We start from the raw sequence: 19,287 nt of genomic DNA on the forward strand, positions 1-19,287 counted from the left end.
ACATCCTGTGGGAGGTGCTCCAGGAGTATGGGATCTGGGGCCCTTTAACTACGGGCTATCTGGTCTCTGTACAAACGGATCAGGAGCTTGGTTCGCATTGCCGGCAGTAAGTCAGACCTGTTCCCGGTGCACGTTGGACTCCGGCAGGGCTGCCCTTTGTCACTGGGTCTGTTCATTATTTTTATGGACAGAATTTCTAGGCGCAGCCAGGGGCCAGAGGGAGTCCAGTTCGGGGACCACAGGATTTCATCTCTGCTTTTTGCAGATGATGTTGTCCTGTTGGCTGCATTGAGCCAGGACCTCCAGCGTGCGTTGGGGCATTTTGCAACCAAGTGTAAAGCGGCTGGGATGAGAATCACCACCTCCAAGTCCGAGCCGGAAAAAGGTGGCTTGCCATCTCCAGGCCAGGGGAGAGATCCTGCCTCAGCTGGAGGAGTTTACATATCTTGGGATCTTGTTTATGAGTGAGGGAAGGACGGAACGAGAGACTGACAGACTGATCGGGGCATCGGCAGCAGTAATGCGGTCGTGTACCGGGCGCCTCCCTGGGGAGGTGTTCCAGGCATGTCCCACCGGGAGGAAGCCCTGGGGAAGACCCAGGACACGCAGGAGGGACTATGTCTCTCAACTGGCCTGCGAACGCCTCGGTGTCCCCCCGGAAGAGCTGGAGGAAGTGTCCAGGAAAAGGAAGTCTGGGTATCCCTGCTTAGGCTACTGCCCCCACCACCCGGCCCCGGATAAGCGGAAGAAGATGGATGGATGGATGGAAAGTGTTAGCCAGCCCTTTTAATTAACATTTAATAAATGAATAATTATGTTGGCGCTCTGGTTTTTCCTTAGCCGACACTCACTCTCTTGTTCTTTTTCTTTCTCTGTCTCTCTTTTGCTTCTGTTACAACAACAAACTGGTAACCATGGTAACCTACCGGTTCTCTCCCATCCATGGCCTCCATCCACAACCTGCGGTCTTCTTCTGACATAGCCTGCATAGTGATCACGCCCGCCCTTCACACAAACAAAACATATTAGCTTATCAAATATCAAGCAACCACAAAGATAAACATGCAAATACATGGACGCTACAGCCTTAAAACAAACTAGAGCTGTAATTATAATGTCACACTTCAAACAAAAAGCTACTTGACTGAAGAAAGTTTTTTTTTTTTTATTCATCAGTTACATTATTAAATTGAGTAAACTTTCAAGTTCTACTTGTAAAATGCACTTGATAGAACACACATAACTTAAGAGGCTTGTTGCTTTTCTTCAGGTGAAAACAGTTGTTTGCATAAAAGGATGTCTGCATAAAAGGATGTTTGCATAAAAAGATGTCTGCATAAAAATCTCACACTTATTGAGAAGCAAATCATGTTAATCGATGTGTCCCACAGGTATGAGTAAAGTATCACGTTCCAACAGGCTTTCCCATGAAAAAAGACAAAGGATTGTGGCTGAAAATCCATAGACTCATCCAGCTAGCCAGCTAAGATATATCACCCTAATATACAATATTTCCACACATATACAGGTACCACAGATGCACACAGCATCATTAGTCATGCACATCCCAGTCTTTCAGTCTGTTCTAACAGTCTGTCACTGGCACCACACTCACCTTCAGCTGTCACCACTGCAGCACTACAACCCCCTCCACACACACCAATCTACACACTGCCTTTCAATCATAATGAAGCACCAAACATCTAATCATACTCAGATCCACATGCACAGCCACATTCTCTACATGTGGAGACACACACACAAATGCAAATAAACAAACTTTTCCAGAAGTGACTTAATCAAATGTATTTATGCTAGTCTGTTCAACAACCACACAACATTTCTATGGAAACACACCTTAGATGTCTTTGCTTGCTTTAGCATTCTCTTACAGCACTTCAGGGACAAACACACCAGCAAATGCACACACAGCATGAGTAAAAATAACGCACAATGGGGGAACAGGAAATAAGAACATGAGATGATGACGATGTGAGATGATTTCATGGGGAAGGTTGAAGTTGAGGAAGAGCAGGAAGGGTGGGGGGGAAGAAGAGGAGGCAGAGGGGTGTAGGAAGTAAAGCACAGCAGGGGGCCAGGCCTGAGAACACAGAGGCAATGTCCTCAGGTCCAAATCAACTAAGCAGCTCCCCCATGTGGATGGTAACTGTAATTACACCATATGAAAATAATTCATGCTAAGTACTGACCTGATGGCTGATCTGAGAAATGTAGCTGAAATGTATTGCAACACATTGTTCACAGTTGTGCTTAAGTCAAACACCCTAAATATATTTTTTCTTTCCTGGCATGACTGAGTCATTTCATTAAGGCTTTTCCATAATGGCAAAAATGATATTTCTGAGAACCACTATCTGAATTTGTGAAATAAATTCTGGTGTACATGCAAAAGTTTATTGTAAAGTCATGATTCTTCTGAATATTTATAAGTTCATTAATCTTGTTTGTGTTAAAGAATTCTCATCTTTTGGCCTGAGAACAAATTAATTTATTCACTAAACACTACTATCACACATACACATAGTATTTGAAATGCAACCTTGTAAAGCCTTGAAGTCTTCAGAGAAATCATTGCCTCCAACTTCAATATGACACATTAGGGCATCAGTAGCATTGAAACAGGCATCAAAATGTGTTTTAAAATGAATACCTCTTATGCCCATTAAACAGTGGTGGTAGGCAGGCATACCACTGATCCTTAAGGGACACCTCTATCAACTGCTAGACAATGGAAGCACCTGAGTAATGGTCCATATTAAGGGGATTTTGACAAAAATTACACTGAAATGTGTACAAGTGATGCAGTAATAATCAGGGCACTGAAGTATAGGATCTGTAGAATAAAGTAAGAAAATACGGTAAGGAAACCAATAGAGGTGGATCAAATGAAGACGGTGACAATCTATGGTTTCAACATGAGACACGTAGTCATATCACAGTGTCACTGACCTGTCTACAGCCTCCACATCAAAACAGAATCTCTTTTCTATCGAGTCTGTCTTCCTCCTAGTGCACGACTTGAGGATAAAGCTTTCCTCTTCTCCCTGCTAAAGTCAGAATAAGAGAAAAATATTTTATTACTAACAGTTTGTTACATGCAGAACAGCAGATTATTTAGACATGCAACCCTACTGTAGATGTTCTCATAGCCAAGTGCAAATATTAACAACATAATGAATGACACTGAAGATGATTATGGAAGTTTTTTTGGACAAGATGGAGAACCGAGAAACAAAATACTGGGTCTCCTTCCTCTTGTGCTGGAGAATGACTGAATCTAGAAACAGTTTTTCCAACTTGCTTAACTTCCAATTGGCAGGACATTGAAATTATTTTTGGCAAAAATGTAGTGTGAGATTGGCAACGACACAAATTTCTGCAGGGACTGACTAACAAAAAATGTGTAAAATCAAAATACGTATAAATAGGAACTAAGAACTTTGGTGTTACAGTCCCGTTTTGGAGATTTAAAGGTACTTGAAAAAGACATGAGCATTGTCTTCTCACAGACTGAACCTCATTACACATTGTTCAGCTCAAAACACACCCTACTTAACAAGATATAGACAAAGCAAATGCAACAACTGAACTAAACTTCATTTCATTTTCATTTGTCACCACATGAAGTGGTGCTGTCAGTTTCAGTCTAAAACAATCATTATGTCAATAGCGTTCTCATCCCACTGCCTGACATAATGACGCTTTGGAAAAAACCTGACAAAGCATCAGTATTTGACTTTGGGATGAGACACAAAAGGTCACTTGACAGAAACAGTGGTTAGGTTTAAGCTCCGAAACTACATGGTTAGTTTTACCACTATAACTATACATGGTTGGGTTTATGAACAACAGGTACAGGAAGGTTTAGAAACGCAAACTATGCGGTTAAGTTCAGAGAAAAATACTCATAATCTACTCTACCTGGTTGGGTTCATGCAAAAAAAAAAAAGACAAGGTTAGGTTTAGGGAAAAGAAAACTACGTCATTACATTTATGTACAGACCGGTGCTCTTTCCTCCAAAAATCTCTCCATGTCTCTTACAGATGCCAAAACCACCTCTTTTTGTTGATATCTAATGCGAAATGTACCTGACAAATCCTCAGTGTATAACACCCTGGGAATGTGTGCATCCTGGAAGTAGCACATGGAGACATGGTTGGAGTGCTTATGAATGCTGTTTATACAACACATCACTTATTCTCCTAAAACTGCTATGTTCCTAACTGACTGGTGTAAAATGGTACCACGTGTGTTAAACTCTCTCTTTGCCCTGATACTGAACGACAGGCATCTTCTGTTGAGTTAAAATCATTGAACACTTCTCTGTCAAAAAAATCATTGTATTTTCACTGGAAATATCTTGTGACACCATGTCATGTACTGGGATTAATAAAAATACATCCAAACACACAGTGGGAGCCTGTTGTGCAGTGAGCAGAGTGTGTTAATGAGTGCTGTAAAGCAGCTCTGTCAAATGAACTGGGTGAGAACCGACTGCAAATCAAAGACATCGTACATTTCTACCACTATAAGAATCTACGTACGTCTCATGGTTTGTCTATTACAAGCATAGAGATAGTTGGACAAATGAAGAGCCTGGATGTTTTGTGACACTTTTATCTGTATATTGTGTTTGGATGGCCAGAGATACCCACCATTTTCCCTCCGGATTTTGGGTCAAACAATACCATGGTGACCCTCTTTGGCTCCCGATGGTACGTGCAGTAGTACTTCACCCAGGTAGATACAAATGACCCTGTGGGAAAGAGAGAAAGAAAAAACATAGAGAATGATGAACTGAGAGCAGTTTAAGAAAGGAATAAAAGGTAAATGCAGTTGTAAAAGGGTTAGAGAAAAACAAAGCCATTAGGGGGAGACAGGGTGAAAAAGTACTTAAAAAAAAAAAAAAAAAAAAAAAAAAAAACAGTCTTAGGCCTGCTTTAGTGCTAGATATATTACCATGGTAACCGCACGCGGTCAGAGCTGCTGTCACGTCTCCAGCAGATCAGACTTGACTTCATCAACCACAGGTTCATTATGGTTTATTTGTTCTGCTGCTCTGCTGGTGTGTGTTTCTATAAATGTGTGTGTGAGAACCACACAATGTGCATGTACCACACCTGGATATGGCACCGAGACACTCACACATCATTCATGTTTACTAAGTCCTGTAAAGCTGTTCATTTTTCCTGAATTGTGCCCTCACTGTAAAGTGTAACATACATGTGTAACACAGACACAGACACAGACACAGACACAGACACAGACACAGACACAGACACAGACACAGACACAGACACAGACACAGACACAGACACAGACACAGACACAGACACACTGAGGTGCATTGATACGTACGCTTCTCCTGTACGAACAGGTATCCCTCCATGGTGTGCTGGCTGACACTTTTATGTTCATGTGGATTCTCCTTCATCTTCCTCATCAGACTCTCCACCTCCGACCGTGTGCTCTCAAAACGGTTCCTTGTCTGTGCAAATGCAGACACAGGTGCATATGTCTTAAGCCCTTCAGCGAATGCTCCTGAGAAAGTTCCAACTTGTAACAGCAGAACTTTTACTTCCCTACTTTTTAGCCAAGATAAAAGATAAAACATAAAAGGCTCTGAGAGAAAAATCCACCAAAAAATGCTAAAATAAATGTTTGTGTCTTCTGATTTGGCTTTTTATTGTATTCAGAAAGACTAAAGCTTGTTTTTGAATTTCATAAATGTGTATTTGTATGTAGTGTATAAGGTTATGGTGGGAACTTGTGCTTTATTTGGGTCTGTGTGTGTGTGTGTGTCCATCTATGTGGACAGGTTCTAATTTAATACCATTCTTGTGTGGACGTGTGCGGGACCTTACATTCTGTATGCTGATGGTGAGATCAGTTTTGAAGTGGTTGAAGTCCTTTGCGAGCTCATAGCCATGGTGATAGTAGGTAAATAAGCCTTGGAGAAATGCCAGCAGCTGAGGAAACCAAGAACAGCAAGAAAGTAAAGGCAGAACAGGGAGGAATAAAGATGACAAAGTCAAAGAGAGAAGAAGACAAGAAGGTGGATTAGAAAAAAAAGGGGGGAATAAAAGCATAGGTGTGAAGGAGAATAAGTCCAGGAGGACAGAGGAAATTATAAGAATGTGAAGGAGTAAAGGTTTGAGGATTTGGAGCAATGGGAGAGAAAGTGGGTGGGTAAGATGAGGGAGAGTGAAGAGGAGACGTGTAAAGGCAAAGATCAAATGAAGGAGGTAAAAGGAGAAGACAAAGAAAAAGAAGGAAAAGGAGAAAAGGTGGACATCAGCGAAATCTCTTTTTAAAAAGACAAAACTTAAAACAGAGGCAGTGCATCATAAGGGTGTGTGTGAGTGATAAATTGATTTTATTTCTTCAGTAACTCAAGCAAGACACCATAACCTCCAAACTACTGCTTGCAAATAACAGCTAATAGGTGTGTGGGTGATAAATTGATAAATAAAATAATTTGGTATATTACAAAACATCTTACAGGCTCCACAAAGTCAAACATCTTCCTTTCTTGGACCTCTTGAACCTTGAAGACATATTCCAGAGAAACCTCATAGAAATGCTGTCGTACATTATCAACCTGGCTGTCCGCCTACAACAGAGAAGGAAACCAAGAAACTGCCAAACTGATATTCATGGAAACATGAGAGATATGATCAGCCAGGTGGGAGATATAAGAAAGATCAAACATGGACACAATATCTTACTTCATGTAGATGTGACTCTTTCTTTTTTGCAGAAAGGCTGAGATGTTTCTCCAGCACTGCACAATACTTCTCTGTCTCTTTGTCATATTTCTTTTTGGCTTCCTGAAACAGATTAAGCAAAAAGAGAATAAATGTTTCTTTGGGTCTCAGGATAATCAAGCTTCATCTGTCATTTCCACTTCAAATATCTAATCAAATTCTCACTATATTAACTTGAAAAAGTAGTTTGATAAATGACTACAACCTGCTATCAACCACAGCCACTGAGTAGTTGAAAAAACTGACTGAAATGAAGGTTTTGAGAATGGAGAGCAAGGCAAACTTCATTTGATCTGAATTTCTTTTAGCTTTCACATAATATTTTCCTTTAACAGAGTCTGTTTTGAAATTGCTCCTCCAGGGAACACAGCTGCTTACAGAACAACAGGCTCTTTCAACAAATGTGAGATCACTGACAAGGGACTGACAGTTGAATAGATGATAGACCAGGGATAGATTGAGCAGGGTGTGTATTACTTAAGGATGTTGGAGTGAAAAATACAGTGAAAGACTAAAAGGTGTCCAAGGAGATTGAGAGACATTAAAAAGATAAAAGAAAACACCAAGAAATTGTTTCTTTTCTGACTATGTTCCATTGGCTTTACAATAATTATAATTAGGCTTGTTACAGTCACTCAATTTTAAAGTAATTTAGATCAGTTGAAGGATGTGACATGGATATAAGTATAGAGAGCAGAAAGGACAAAAAGAGATAAGTGAAGACATAAACAGAGGAGAGGCAGATCAGGGTGGGTCTCCTTCTGTCAGAGAGGCTGCAGGGTATTATTAGTGTATTTTATCTGCCTCAGCCTGTTTCTACTTTTCTTTATCCCAAAGTCATACTGTAGCATGAGAGGGCCTCAGCTCCACAAGGAAGCTGATTGTCTGGTTTGATATTAAAATCTGAATATCTGTTAGTTCTACAACTGATTTAATTTGTCATCAAGAAAAAAAGGCCATCATTTTAAAATGTCTATTAAACAAAAGCAAAGAGCTGTGTGCATACATCAAACCAGTTGCCAAACCACTGTTTAGCAATTATTTGGTTTTTATAATGATTTTACTGACGCCTGATTAGGTGTAGTGGAGATTTAGTCTACGCACTCTAAGATTATGCCATCAGAGACATCGTCACACAGGGCAGTTACTCCATTCCTTTATTATCTCTGATTAATAGAGATTTTGATGTGTCACAAAAAAGCACAGGTTTCAATAATACGATCATTGCTCCTCTCACAAGCAAAAATGCAGAGAAAAAGCCCTAATGTGGCAATAGTACATTTAGAGGATGTATCAGTGTGATGAATTGCTTAATCTGTGATTTACTGGTTTCAGCAGTCTTCCTGCCTGGTGTTCATGTGAATTTGTTCTTCCCACTACTTTTGGAAAGATATTTGGAAAGAAAGTGCAACTCCCAGATCAGTGAAAATGACAAGATGGTCAAGATATTGCCTTTTCAGTCTATACTCGGACAAGTCCATGATATCAACCCCAGTCAAACCAGTTTCAACAACAATCAGTGTCCCCAAGGCCACAGAAGGAACAGACAGCAGCTGCAGAATGCATCAGAGATGAAGGAAGTTCCTTTAAACAACAAGGCCTCTGTTTAAACTTTGCCTCTTTGACTTTTTCATATTCACTGTGTAAATCATCTTTGTTTCTGCTATTCTCTTTGTCTCCCTTATGACGGGTTTCATGATACAAGTTCAAATGAAAGTAAACTAGAAAGAAAAAAAAATAAAATCAACTGTCAACTGCCTGTGTTACTTTCTTTAAGAAAAGAATTACACAGCCAAAATAAAGGGCATCCTTTGTACCAACTAGAAAAAAAGATTTGTTTTTTTTGATCGAACCTCTGCTCAAAAAAATAGTTAATAAGCATTTGAAAACTGCTTCTTTCGCAGTACGTCTGTCCACTTCCAGCAGGTGGCAATGTCTTCACAGTTTGAAAACTGATGAGTTTTCTGTCCTTGCAGAGGAATAAAGCAAATGAAATGTTTCAGGATGCCACAAGAATCATTCCCTAGCCTGTCATATAAAAGTTAATATGACATCACACCGAGACACTGCCCATGCTTGTTCCTGCTTACAGCAACTGATGTGACACATGAGTTTACACTTTACAGACACATCTAGTGGTCAAATTTGATTGCTTCAATCCAAACATGCTAACTACAGACAGGCTACAGACAGAAAACTACAGACAGGTCTAAATTACAACTCTCCAAAATCACTGAAGCATTAAGTAGTTTCAGAGAATTTATCCCCAGTATGTTCATTCATTAATGTTGCAGGATTGAACACTGGCCTCACATTGCCAACACACACTATCTCCTTTAGTCTTAAAGCAGTGCTGTGACGGCTGTGTTTGCTGTGCATGTTGAATTTAAAGAATTACTTGTGTGTTTCGTATTTGAGACCATCTTTCTGCAACAACATTAATTTCTTTGAGGAGAAAATTACAACTTAGACCTGAAGTTTCGTTAAATAATCTATTATGCATTACTCGTCATGCACTCAGTGCAACAGTTTCCTGTTAGAGAAACACCAGCTACAGAGCTTTAGAACAAGGTAAAACTATGCCAAGTGAAGATGTTGTCAGTTCTTTTAGGGCTAAACTGGGATTAGTATATCACTTATGGTGACCTGACTGCACAGATTTAGTGTCCACGACTTAATCTGGCCACCGTGTCACAATGAAACATTGACCTGCTATGAGGGGATGGATTAGGAGAGTATGCACTGATAATACTGCAAATGTATCAGAGGACTCATGATAATGACTGCACAGGGTAAATGCACCACGACCAGCTGTAAGGAGATTATCAACATAGAAAGACAGCATATTTATTAATCAGGGTAAGGGATTACCCAAAAACTGTACAGGATAGTACTTATCTTTTAACTTAGAGCGGTTATCTTTTTTTTTTTTTTTTAGATTAGATTAGATTAGATTAGATTCAACTTTATTGTCATTTAGCAGAGTACAGGTACAGAGCAAATGAAATGCAGTAGATATCCAACCAGAAGTGCAAAGAAGCATTAAGTACTAAGTGCAGGTAGAGTATGGTTGTGTAGACAGTAGAGATGAATAATGTACAGTGTATAGATAAATAAATACAGGTTTACCATATAACTAATATAACTAATATATATGTACAATATATTGCCCGGGTATATGGGCAGGCTATGGAATATTAAAAAAAAAAAAAAAAAAAAAAAAAATATATATATATATATATAATGTATAGTATGGGGTGTTAGCAGTGCAAGTCCTGGGTGAAACAGTGTAGGAGTAATGTAAACTGATAAACAGTGCAATACAGTCAATGTAAACATGTAACAGTGCAAATAGTAAAATGTAAACAGGTTACTAGAAATAGCTTAAAGTGCAAATGCTAGACAGGAGGTGAAGTTTTGTTCAGCAGTGCTACAGCCTCTGGAAAGAAGCTGTACCTGAGCCTGCTGGTGCGGGAACGCAGGCTCCTGTATCGCCTGCCAGATGGGAGTAGGCTGAAAAGACCATGATTTGGGTGGGTGGCGTCCTTGACAATGGACTTGGCTTTGTTTGTACAGCGTTTATGATATGTGTCGTGGATGGAGGGGAGTTGGGAGCCAATAATCCTTTTAGGTCCACAATGCTAAAACTAATTTTAATGAAACAGCATATATGAGACTCTCTAAGCTGATATTGTCCTTCAGTTTTGAATACTATCAGAGGGATAACAGAGGGAAAACTGTCGCAGATCTGGTATACAAGGATTAAAAAGAGTAACAACATCCTCCTGTTTAGCCACTTACTTTTTATGACCAGTGTTTCCATATCATATAGTACACTCACTCGAGCTACCAAAGATTTACACTGAAACACTAAAAAAAAAAAAAAAAAACTGAGCTTGTGCCATGAGGGAGGACTGTTGGCCTGAGAACCCCCAGTGTGATTTATGGCAGGATTACTGTGTTGCTCTAATCTCCTATCCAGGTCATGTAAAGACAGCACAGACCTTGCTAGACACTCAATATTGAAGGAGGGGACCCTAACACATAAATTAATTATTTTGTATATGTATTTTATTTTATTACAACCAATCTCTATCGATTTACCCAATTCTCTCATTGAAAGCTTGTGTGTGACAATGAACTTCACAGTAAAGACTCAGCATGTCAATGACACAGGTCTGCAGTGTGGTCAAAATAACAGAATACCATTGTTTTCAGTTTCTGACTACACTATGCTTGTGTGTAGTATTTGGCTTGTTCTATTATCTTATTCTCAAGTCATGCTGCCAGTGTGCTGAGATCTTTTCCAGAAGTGTAACTTATAAAATCATCATTATAAAACAAAGATCCAAAATCTGATAGGATCATTATTTATATATTTATTTTTTATCTACTGTCTTCTGGTATACTTATTGTCTCATCAACACCCCTACTAAAAACTGCAGAAGGACTAAAATGATTTTTACTTTTTCCATTCTGTTCAACTGTTTGGTAGAGCACATGAAAAAAACGTGTTTAACATAACTCAAGGAGCCTATACTAAAAACAACTGCTTGTTGGTTTTAATGGATTGTTGTCATTGCCCCAAGGAAATATAAAATGCAAAGAAAAAAACTTCCGATGCTTTTTTTTTTTACCCCTTAGGGGTGATGTTAATGGGTTAATGATTTATAATATGTTTTATTTACATCATAAATACTGTAGACATGTAGGGACAGTCATTTCTGTCATCGTTAATGTGGCTGTGCACTGTCACACCCTTACCTTGGCTGCACTAATTTGTTCTTTCCTGAACCGTTCCAGAGGCATAATCAGCACATCACTGGCATTCTCGATCTGGACACGGACACGGACACACACACACACACACACACACACACACACAAAACAGTGTCACAGAAGAGCAACTATACATTACTGTATAATTTTATACTGAGTCAGGTAAAGAGAACTCACCATCCGAGTTCTCTCATCCTCCAGGTTCTGTAGGACTGTTGCAAACTCCTGAAGGGACTTGGCTGCGACCAGACACATTGGTAGACAAGGGAAATAAGAAAAGTCAGAATAGACAAGACATAATGGGAAACAAAGAGGGAGAGAACTGACACTAACACGAACACTATTTCAAATAATAATGGTGAGACACAAACAAGTACAAGCAAACAGAAACAGAGTCTTTGAAGAACGTTGGCATGCAGTGATAGTAATGAAGGAAGTTTGTCTTTTTTCTGAAGTCATTCATTGGCAATAGAGGCACAGCCACATTGTTTTAGGTCAAATTTTCCACTTTGATTGTCCCTGTCTAACACTTCACACGCCCTTCATTCTTCGGACATAGTGAGCGCAAATACATAGTGGGGATATGCAGCATGTGCACTGGCATGCAATAAATCATACACACATGCAAAGAAACTATTAAGGGCAAGTTAATTCCTTATTCATTACATGAGAGAACACATACTCTGCTATTTAACATCAAATTTCAAGATACAGGATTAGGTATTTGGATGTTTGCTACAACAGTGACACACCTTAGGGTTGTGCAAGAAATGCATTAGAAAACACCACAACCCTTTAACAATGCTCATAAAAAGCAGTCACCAATTTCATGTTTCATATCAATCACACATTGTTAATCCATCACACACAATAAAGGAAAATAACAAGAAAGAATCACAATGAGACACTGTCGTGAACCAGTAAAAGTAACAGTTAAAGTATTTTTGGCTATGTCCTTTTTGTTATGTGAGGAATCATTTTTAAAAAGAAATAAAATAACATGTAGATCAGTATGGAGAGATATAATCACTGTAGAACAATCTGTCATGACATGACGAGGACTATGAATAGCTTAAAAACAACAGTGCCCTGGTGCAGCCCAGATGAGCTGAAAGCTGTTCAGTAAAGATAGCTAGGGATAGTTTAACAACAGTAGTGGGTGGGTCCGGCCAGTGAAGAGCTGCAGCCTGCACTGACAGAGCCAGGCAGCATGAGAGGGTGTGGTTAGTACTGCATGTTTCACAGCAGGTTGCCTGGATAAAAATGAACAGTGCAAGGCTAAGAATTATAATCTCATGATAACCAAAATGTGTTTGGGCCAACAGGCGGTTTCTAACTGGTTAGAGAAGGGAGAGTTAACCACAGAAAAGAATAATATATTTAAAAACAGGCTTGAACAAGAGTTATGAGACATGTCACTTCAAGTAGGACACTTTATTATGCTTTCGTAATACCAGATAAGGACATCACGCTTTGTTATGGAAAGAGAGATGAAGCTATGAAACAATGATTCTTAGACAAGAAGAAGAGGATTTTCCACAATTTGTCTGGTTTCAATCAATAAAGTTAATTTCCATGGTATATATTATATTAAATGTTAGGATTTAAAGATTAAGATACATAATGTGCACTAAATATAATAAAACAATAACGAAAAGACTGTAAAATTTAAATCATATGGCAGATGATCACATTATTAGGGTGTTTGTTTTCAAAATGTGCCAATGCATTCTGCCTGATGGCATTCATCAAAAAAAAAAAAAACAAGCTCTGATACTAAAAACAGATACAGAACAGATTTATACCAAAGGCATAATTTGAGACTGTTTGAAAACCAAGCTGGCCTTTGCATCAGTACTGATATGACCGTTTCAGTCAGAACATTGTCTACTTACAAGTTTTCCTCTGCCGATACAGTGCATGTTTTGGATTTCATATCAGCAAGCTCACCTATGCAGATCTCATCATCCGTCTCAGCATCTCCGATACACTGGAATTTAAATTCGTTGAGAGAGTCAGCAAACTTCCTCTTGGCTGTTGACAGACCTGAGAGAAAGGGGAAAAGTAAAAAGAGGCGATCATGTTTGGAAGCTTTAGCCACAGCTTTTAAAACTGGTTACCTGGCCCTAAAGCATGCAATAACACCCATGTAAGAGAATATTGTTGTCATGATTTCAGTTACTGAAAGTGACAGTGAGAGGGAAAAAACTAAATGCAGAGAAGCAGGTAGTGTGAGTGGATCCCCAGTGGCACTGTGATGAAGGCTAACTGCTCCTAAATTTGTGTGGACATGGGTGTGTGTGTGTGCACTGAAAAGTCCAAAATGTTCCATTAAACTTTAGTCCCATTAGCCAAGTGAGTCCCGGACAAATGGATGCCTTTCAAATAATACATGAGGCGCTAAAAGCTCCTAGGAGACAGACACTCACAGCAAGTTTGGCTTCTTGTTCTTTTAAACCGAAGGAGGCGTCACTTACACCACAACTCTTCCTGATGTTGGGCTGGTTAAGGTCAGCCACACGGATCACCGTGAAAGAGAGTACAGATAGAGAGGTAGACACAAAAACAGAGATATCTCTCATAATTTTTTAGAAGCTCCAGATATGAAGGAACAACAATTTTGAGTAATGCTTTGGCAAATTATTCCTTAACTTTCATGATAAACTAGATTAGAAAGGCTGAAACCAGTATGATGTAATCAATTCAACCAGTCATTCTCAAGCTCCACTTTTCCATACAGAGAACAGAAATTACATGAAACATACACAAGCAAACATGTATTTCAGTGATGTTTTGTAAACTATGGATGGATCTTAAGATTGAATCCAGACAAGGATGCAGAAAAAGAGACAGAAAAGTGAGGAGAGATCAACCGTCTCCTGGAAAGACAGATGGAAGTCAGGAAAAGGACAGTGAGTACAGAAGAGAAGACAGAGTGTAATTGGCCATGTTCATGTAAATACCACAGGTCTTCAATCCAGATCTGTGTGTGTGTGTGCACGATTTGAAAGATCTGGTGTAGTTTGCCAGTCAGAGAAATGAAACACAGGCCTAGCAGCTTCTGCATGTGCTGCCAGAAACACACACATGCTGGCACACAAACACAAACACAATTCTCTCTCTCTCTCTCTCTCTCTCTCTCTCTCTCTCTCTCTCTCTCTCTCTCTCTCTCTCTCTCTCTCTCTCTCTCTCTCTCTCTCTCTCTCTCTCTCTCTCTCTCCTCTCTCTCCTCTCTCTCTCCTCTCTCTCTCTCTCTCTCTCTCTCTCTCTCTCTCTCTCTCTCTCTCTCTCTCTCTCTCTCTCTCTCTCTCTCTCTCTCTCTCTCTCTCTCTCTCTCGACTCAGAAAAACACTAAGGATGTCAGTTAGCAGTGAGTCACAGGGGCTCTGTAGCATCAAAATAACTACAGTATGACCAAAATGAGACCACACTCCAACCAAGGATAAACTGCGGTTCTAAAGTGCCAATGTCCAGTAAAACTATCATTCAGCCCCATTACTCCATTATTACTAGGTTGTGACACATTATAATGAAATGAAAACTGTACTGACTTGCCATATTTACATTTCACGGTCTTGTTACGCTGTAGGACAGCAAAATCTCATATAAATCATTATTTTATATGTTTTTTTAAACCAGTTTGTAGAGACAGTATGTACCATAGTACTATGCTGATTTTGGCTGACGTATCATCTTATTAAAATCAACATTACACATTTGGAAATTACAACAGTTCTAAGGTATAAATGACAGATTATTGACAGGAGTTATGTTTTCAGAGCTAATGCAGCTGAAGTGTGTGTTTTTAAATCACATTTTCACTAGCTTTTTATTTTTGGAAACTTTAATTTGTTCTGTGGTAGCAGAGTGTGTTATTTTCAGCATGGGTGGCTTCGTTGGGAATCAAATCCAGCTCTGGCAGGAACGATGTCAGATTATATGTCCACTGAACTTAAAACTTTCTCCACAATGTCCTGTTTGTTTCTTTTATTCTTGCCTATCTACTACAGCCACATTCCAAGTGGTCCTTCATAAACCAAACCACAAGCCAAGAAGTAGGCAATCCTGATCTATTTAGACTGGCTCCTCATCAAGAATCTAATTCCAAATTCTTGTGATTACTCTTAGAGGTCCATGCTGTTTTTACATAACAGGAGCAATTTTAGTCTTTATCTCTATTTGTCTTGGAGCCCTGATGGCAGTACTTTATTCTGCTGGAAATAATGACTTCAGGTTGCATCACTGAAACTGTGATGAAAAGGAAACATTTCTGTTTAGCTTTCTTGTACTTGAAGAATGTCTCACTGTACATTTTGACAAACAGTGTGATGAGGTACTATTTTTTTGTGGCTCATATATGAGAATACAGCATGCATGTCACGACACACCTATCACCATGTCTGACAACGTCTACTTTACTTACAGTTGTAGCGATCAGTGACGCCTCACCCTTTATGGTAGCTATTACACTCGATTCACACTGATGCACAAGTTCAAGCCCCAGCTTAAAATATATTTAACATATTTCTGTGTTGAACAGAATTAAAACCAGAAGTACTGAGGACTTTGTTATCAAAGCGTCACATCACTGATTATCTCTAAGGTTCACACGTAAATTGCAGTATCACAAGTAATAGAAAAAAAAGATTTTGATTGGTAAGAAGTAATTTATGGTATGAGTTTCACTAGACCCTCAACAGGGAAACTGTTGACAGTGGGGTCAGTCAATTATTAACCAAGACACTCAAACACTGCGAACTAAATTCTATCCACCTCTTTTGATGAGGTGGTAGCCAGCGTCTCCAACCAAAACTAACTGCATGTTTAAAGATAAAGAGCAATAATTATACAGTATCTGACTTTGCCTGTGACACTGGTTATTTTTTATACTCTGGCCATTTTAGTCGTACATTCATTAATGTGCATATTTGGTGTAAATAAAACACCAAGTAAAAATTAATTGCAAGACAAGACCCCCACTGCTATACACAGCAGCATTCCTGCATTAGTATTGTGTGTGTAGGTCACTTGTTAATATGATTAAAGATCAACCACTGGAAGGAAAATATTTGAAATATTCTTAATATGCAATATTATATTTGGAGCTGAACAAAAAAAGCATTGTTGGTGGTACCCAGATGCACGATGCATAGCGGATGCTTTGCTGTCACTAAGGCATTTGTATACGTGTGCATGTGTGTGCATGTTCTTCAAGGACAGCAGAAGACAGTGGCAGCTAAAAATAAGTCACCCTGCTGACACTCGCTTCTCTGTCCTCTCAGATTTTCCCCTATTCTCTCATTCCTGTCCTTCTGAGTTCATAACTACACCAATAGAGACACATGAACTTAAGACTTCCACCACAGTATATGCATACAAATCAACTTTTGCTTTCCGTTAAGCACATTTATGATTATCAATTACCACACTGTTGTGGATCAGTCTGAACCTGGACATTTACACACTGTTGCTGTAGCTTTCCAAGGAGGAAAATTCCACTTAGTACAACATGGGTTTCACCTACAACGTATTGACAGAGATGAGACTGCATTGATTAAATTATAGTAAAACATAATGGTTATTTTTCTGTAAAATACCTAACATTTTATATATCAAACTTTACATAAATGATTGACTGATGATCAGCCCTTTGTACAGGGGGACAATAGACCACAATGCAAGAAGTGTTCGGAGGTGCTTTAGCATCCTCTGTAACTAATGAACAGAGATGCAGTAATATCAGGACAGCAGAGTTGCTGAGTAGGGCATACATATATAAGGTCATTGGAATCGTCTTATTTTAATCATATGTCAGTTGCATAAATATTTCATACAGAGGTTTTTTTGTCATGTGGTAATTCTCCTGTCAACCCTAAACATACCAGTCACATGCTCTGCCCTCAGTTCAACAATGGCATTTGCAGGACAGTGGCTTGGATACTGCTGGAATGAGGCATCCTGCTCACAAAAGCACAAGGGAAAACTCACATAGACACACACAAACACACACACAGACAACACTGTAAGCTACACAAAAGAAATCTGTAATAAACCTCAACCCTGCAGCAGCACTATACAACGGCTGCTATGTGTATTAACTCACAAACGCACATATACACAACCGAAAGAATGGGTCTGTGTGATATCAACAGGATATCAGCAGTAGCTTGAACTCTGCAGTAGCTTTGTTCCACAAGCATGTGAATAGAAACCTTATTCATCAAGTGGGACAAACGCACACACACACACACACACACCACACACACGCATATATGCTATTCATCTGTGGAGACAAAGGCAGATTTCAGTCCCCTCATCTAATTCTGCAAGACCCAGTAACCAAGCAAAAAGGATTTTGTGGACTCAATTGTATAGTGAAAGACTGACGTACTGCAGTTACATATTGTAATTTATTTTGTGAAAACATGATTTCTAATGCTATCGATCCTTAAGAAATTAATGGCCAAGTATAAATATTGATTTGGGGTTATCATTGATCCAGGATCTACAGAAAAATGTGAGATTTTGTAGCCTAAGACCAATCTTTTTCTCAATCTATATATGGATGAAACATTTGGCTACAACTTCACCAGCAAAACAGGGTTTCACGAGTGCCAGCTGTGTCACTGAGAAAAAAGCAGAATCAAGTTCTGTAACCGCTGCAAAAAATTATCATGCACAAAAGCAAATCCCTTTGGGTCTAATAATGACTGTTGAAAAGAATTTTTGAAGCTTTACTAAAAAAAAGTGTTTTTGTGTGTGTGTGTGTTTGAGAGAGAGGGGTTAGGTGAGAAAGTGGAGATGCCTTCTTTTAAGTGTTGCCATGGTGAGTGCAGAATGGGTCGAAGCATGGGTCAAAGGTCACCCTCATCTTTCCATTCTGCTAAGTCAACTTTATGGGAAGCACATTACATTGGTGGAAATTGACGGAGAACATATACTGCCTCATCACTCCCTCTGACCACAATGGAGCATACACTGATTCAGGTCAAAATCGGCCATGAATGTAGATCCCATTGCAAACCTACAGGACCATCATGTCTGTAATACAATCCACCAACACAGCTGGATAACGGCAGAAAAAGAAAAAAAAAGCTCACTGTTGTCCAGTAAAACAATACTATCCAATACCTCATCATTCTGTCCCTGCAGGCAGTGTAAAGTGGGTTTGGATGTTAAAGGTGGATTACTAATCGGAGCGGAATCAAATTCAGCCTCTTCACATCATTGGAACATATTGTGACACAAATGGCGTTAATTTTAGGGTTGGCTTGAAAAACAGTATGTGAGTGTGTATTCGAACTGCGTAAGAAAAAAAAAAAGCCAATTTTAAAAGTTTTGTTATGGCACAATAGGAATCGCACGCAAGATCGTTTCAGGGCTGTGTAAGTTTGTATTGGATGCAACAGCAATAACGTCACCTCAGAGATCGAAAGGAAGTGTGAGAGATTGGTGCAGAAAGAGAGGAAAAACAGCTCAGACTTGCATTTTCTCATCCCCTTCCAAGGGCTAAACTGGCTGCCTGCACAGTAAATATATCATCAGGGCAAGGTGCTGCCAAAATGCTTGCCTCACTTCTTACACACATGCATTCACATACTGAATATGCATGTTAGTACATGTACATATTTTAGTGCTAAACTATATTTGTTTTTAATACTGTTGCTGTATGTTGTATTACTAATATGTTAACAAGCTGCATACTTGGATCACCAGAGT

At 39.2% G+C, this 19,287-nt stretch overlaps 1 protein-coding gene across 4 annotated transcripts in view; it reads right to left on the bottom strand.

Annotated features, from left to right (window-relative positions):
* Positions 1-19,287, bottom strand: part of LOC113142756 (rho GTPase-activating protein 26) — a 63,191-nt gene that overhangs the window by 20,921 nt on the left and 22,983 nt on the right. For 2 of the 4 annotated variants that reach the window (XM_026327959.1, XM_026327958.1), the window contains 10 exons: positions 13,519-13,614; positions 11,746-11,807; positions 11,554-11,625; positions 6,751-6,852; positions 6,525-6,635; positions 5,887-5,991; positions 5,381-5,510; positions 4,678-4,778; positions 2,971-3,068; positions 927-1,005 (listed from right to left, as the gene is read on the bottom strand). In XM_026327959.1, coding sequence (XP_026183744.1) covers positions 927-1,005; positions 2,971-3,068; positions 4,678-4,778; positions 5,381-5,510; positions 5,887-5,991; positions 6,525-6,635; positions 6,751-6,852; positions 11,554-11,625; positions 11,746-11,807; positions 13,519-13,614 — 956 coding nt within the window. Of the gene's footprint in view, positions 1-926; positions 1,006-2,970; positions 3,069-4,677; positions 4,779-5,380; positions 5,511-5,886; positions 5,992-6,524; positions 6,636-6,750; positions 6,853-11,553; positions 11,626-11,745; positions 11,808-13,518; positions 13,615-13,997; positions 14,070-19,287 lie in introns of all 4 variants that reach the window. The other 2 variants (XM_026327960.1, XM_026327961.1) reach the window with 2 other exon arrangements.

This window comes from Mastacembelus armatus, chromosome 14, assembly GCF_900324485.2.
Source record: "Mastacembelus armatus chromosome 14, fMasArm1.2, whole genome shotgun sequence".
Lineage (NCBI taxonomy): Eukaryota > Metazoa > Chordata > Actinopteri > Synbranchiformes > Mastacembelidae > Mastacembelus > Mastacembelus armatus.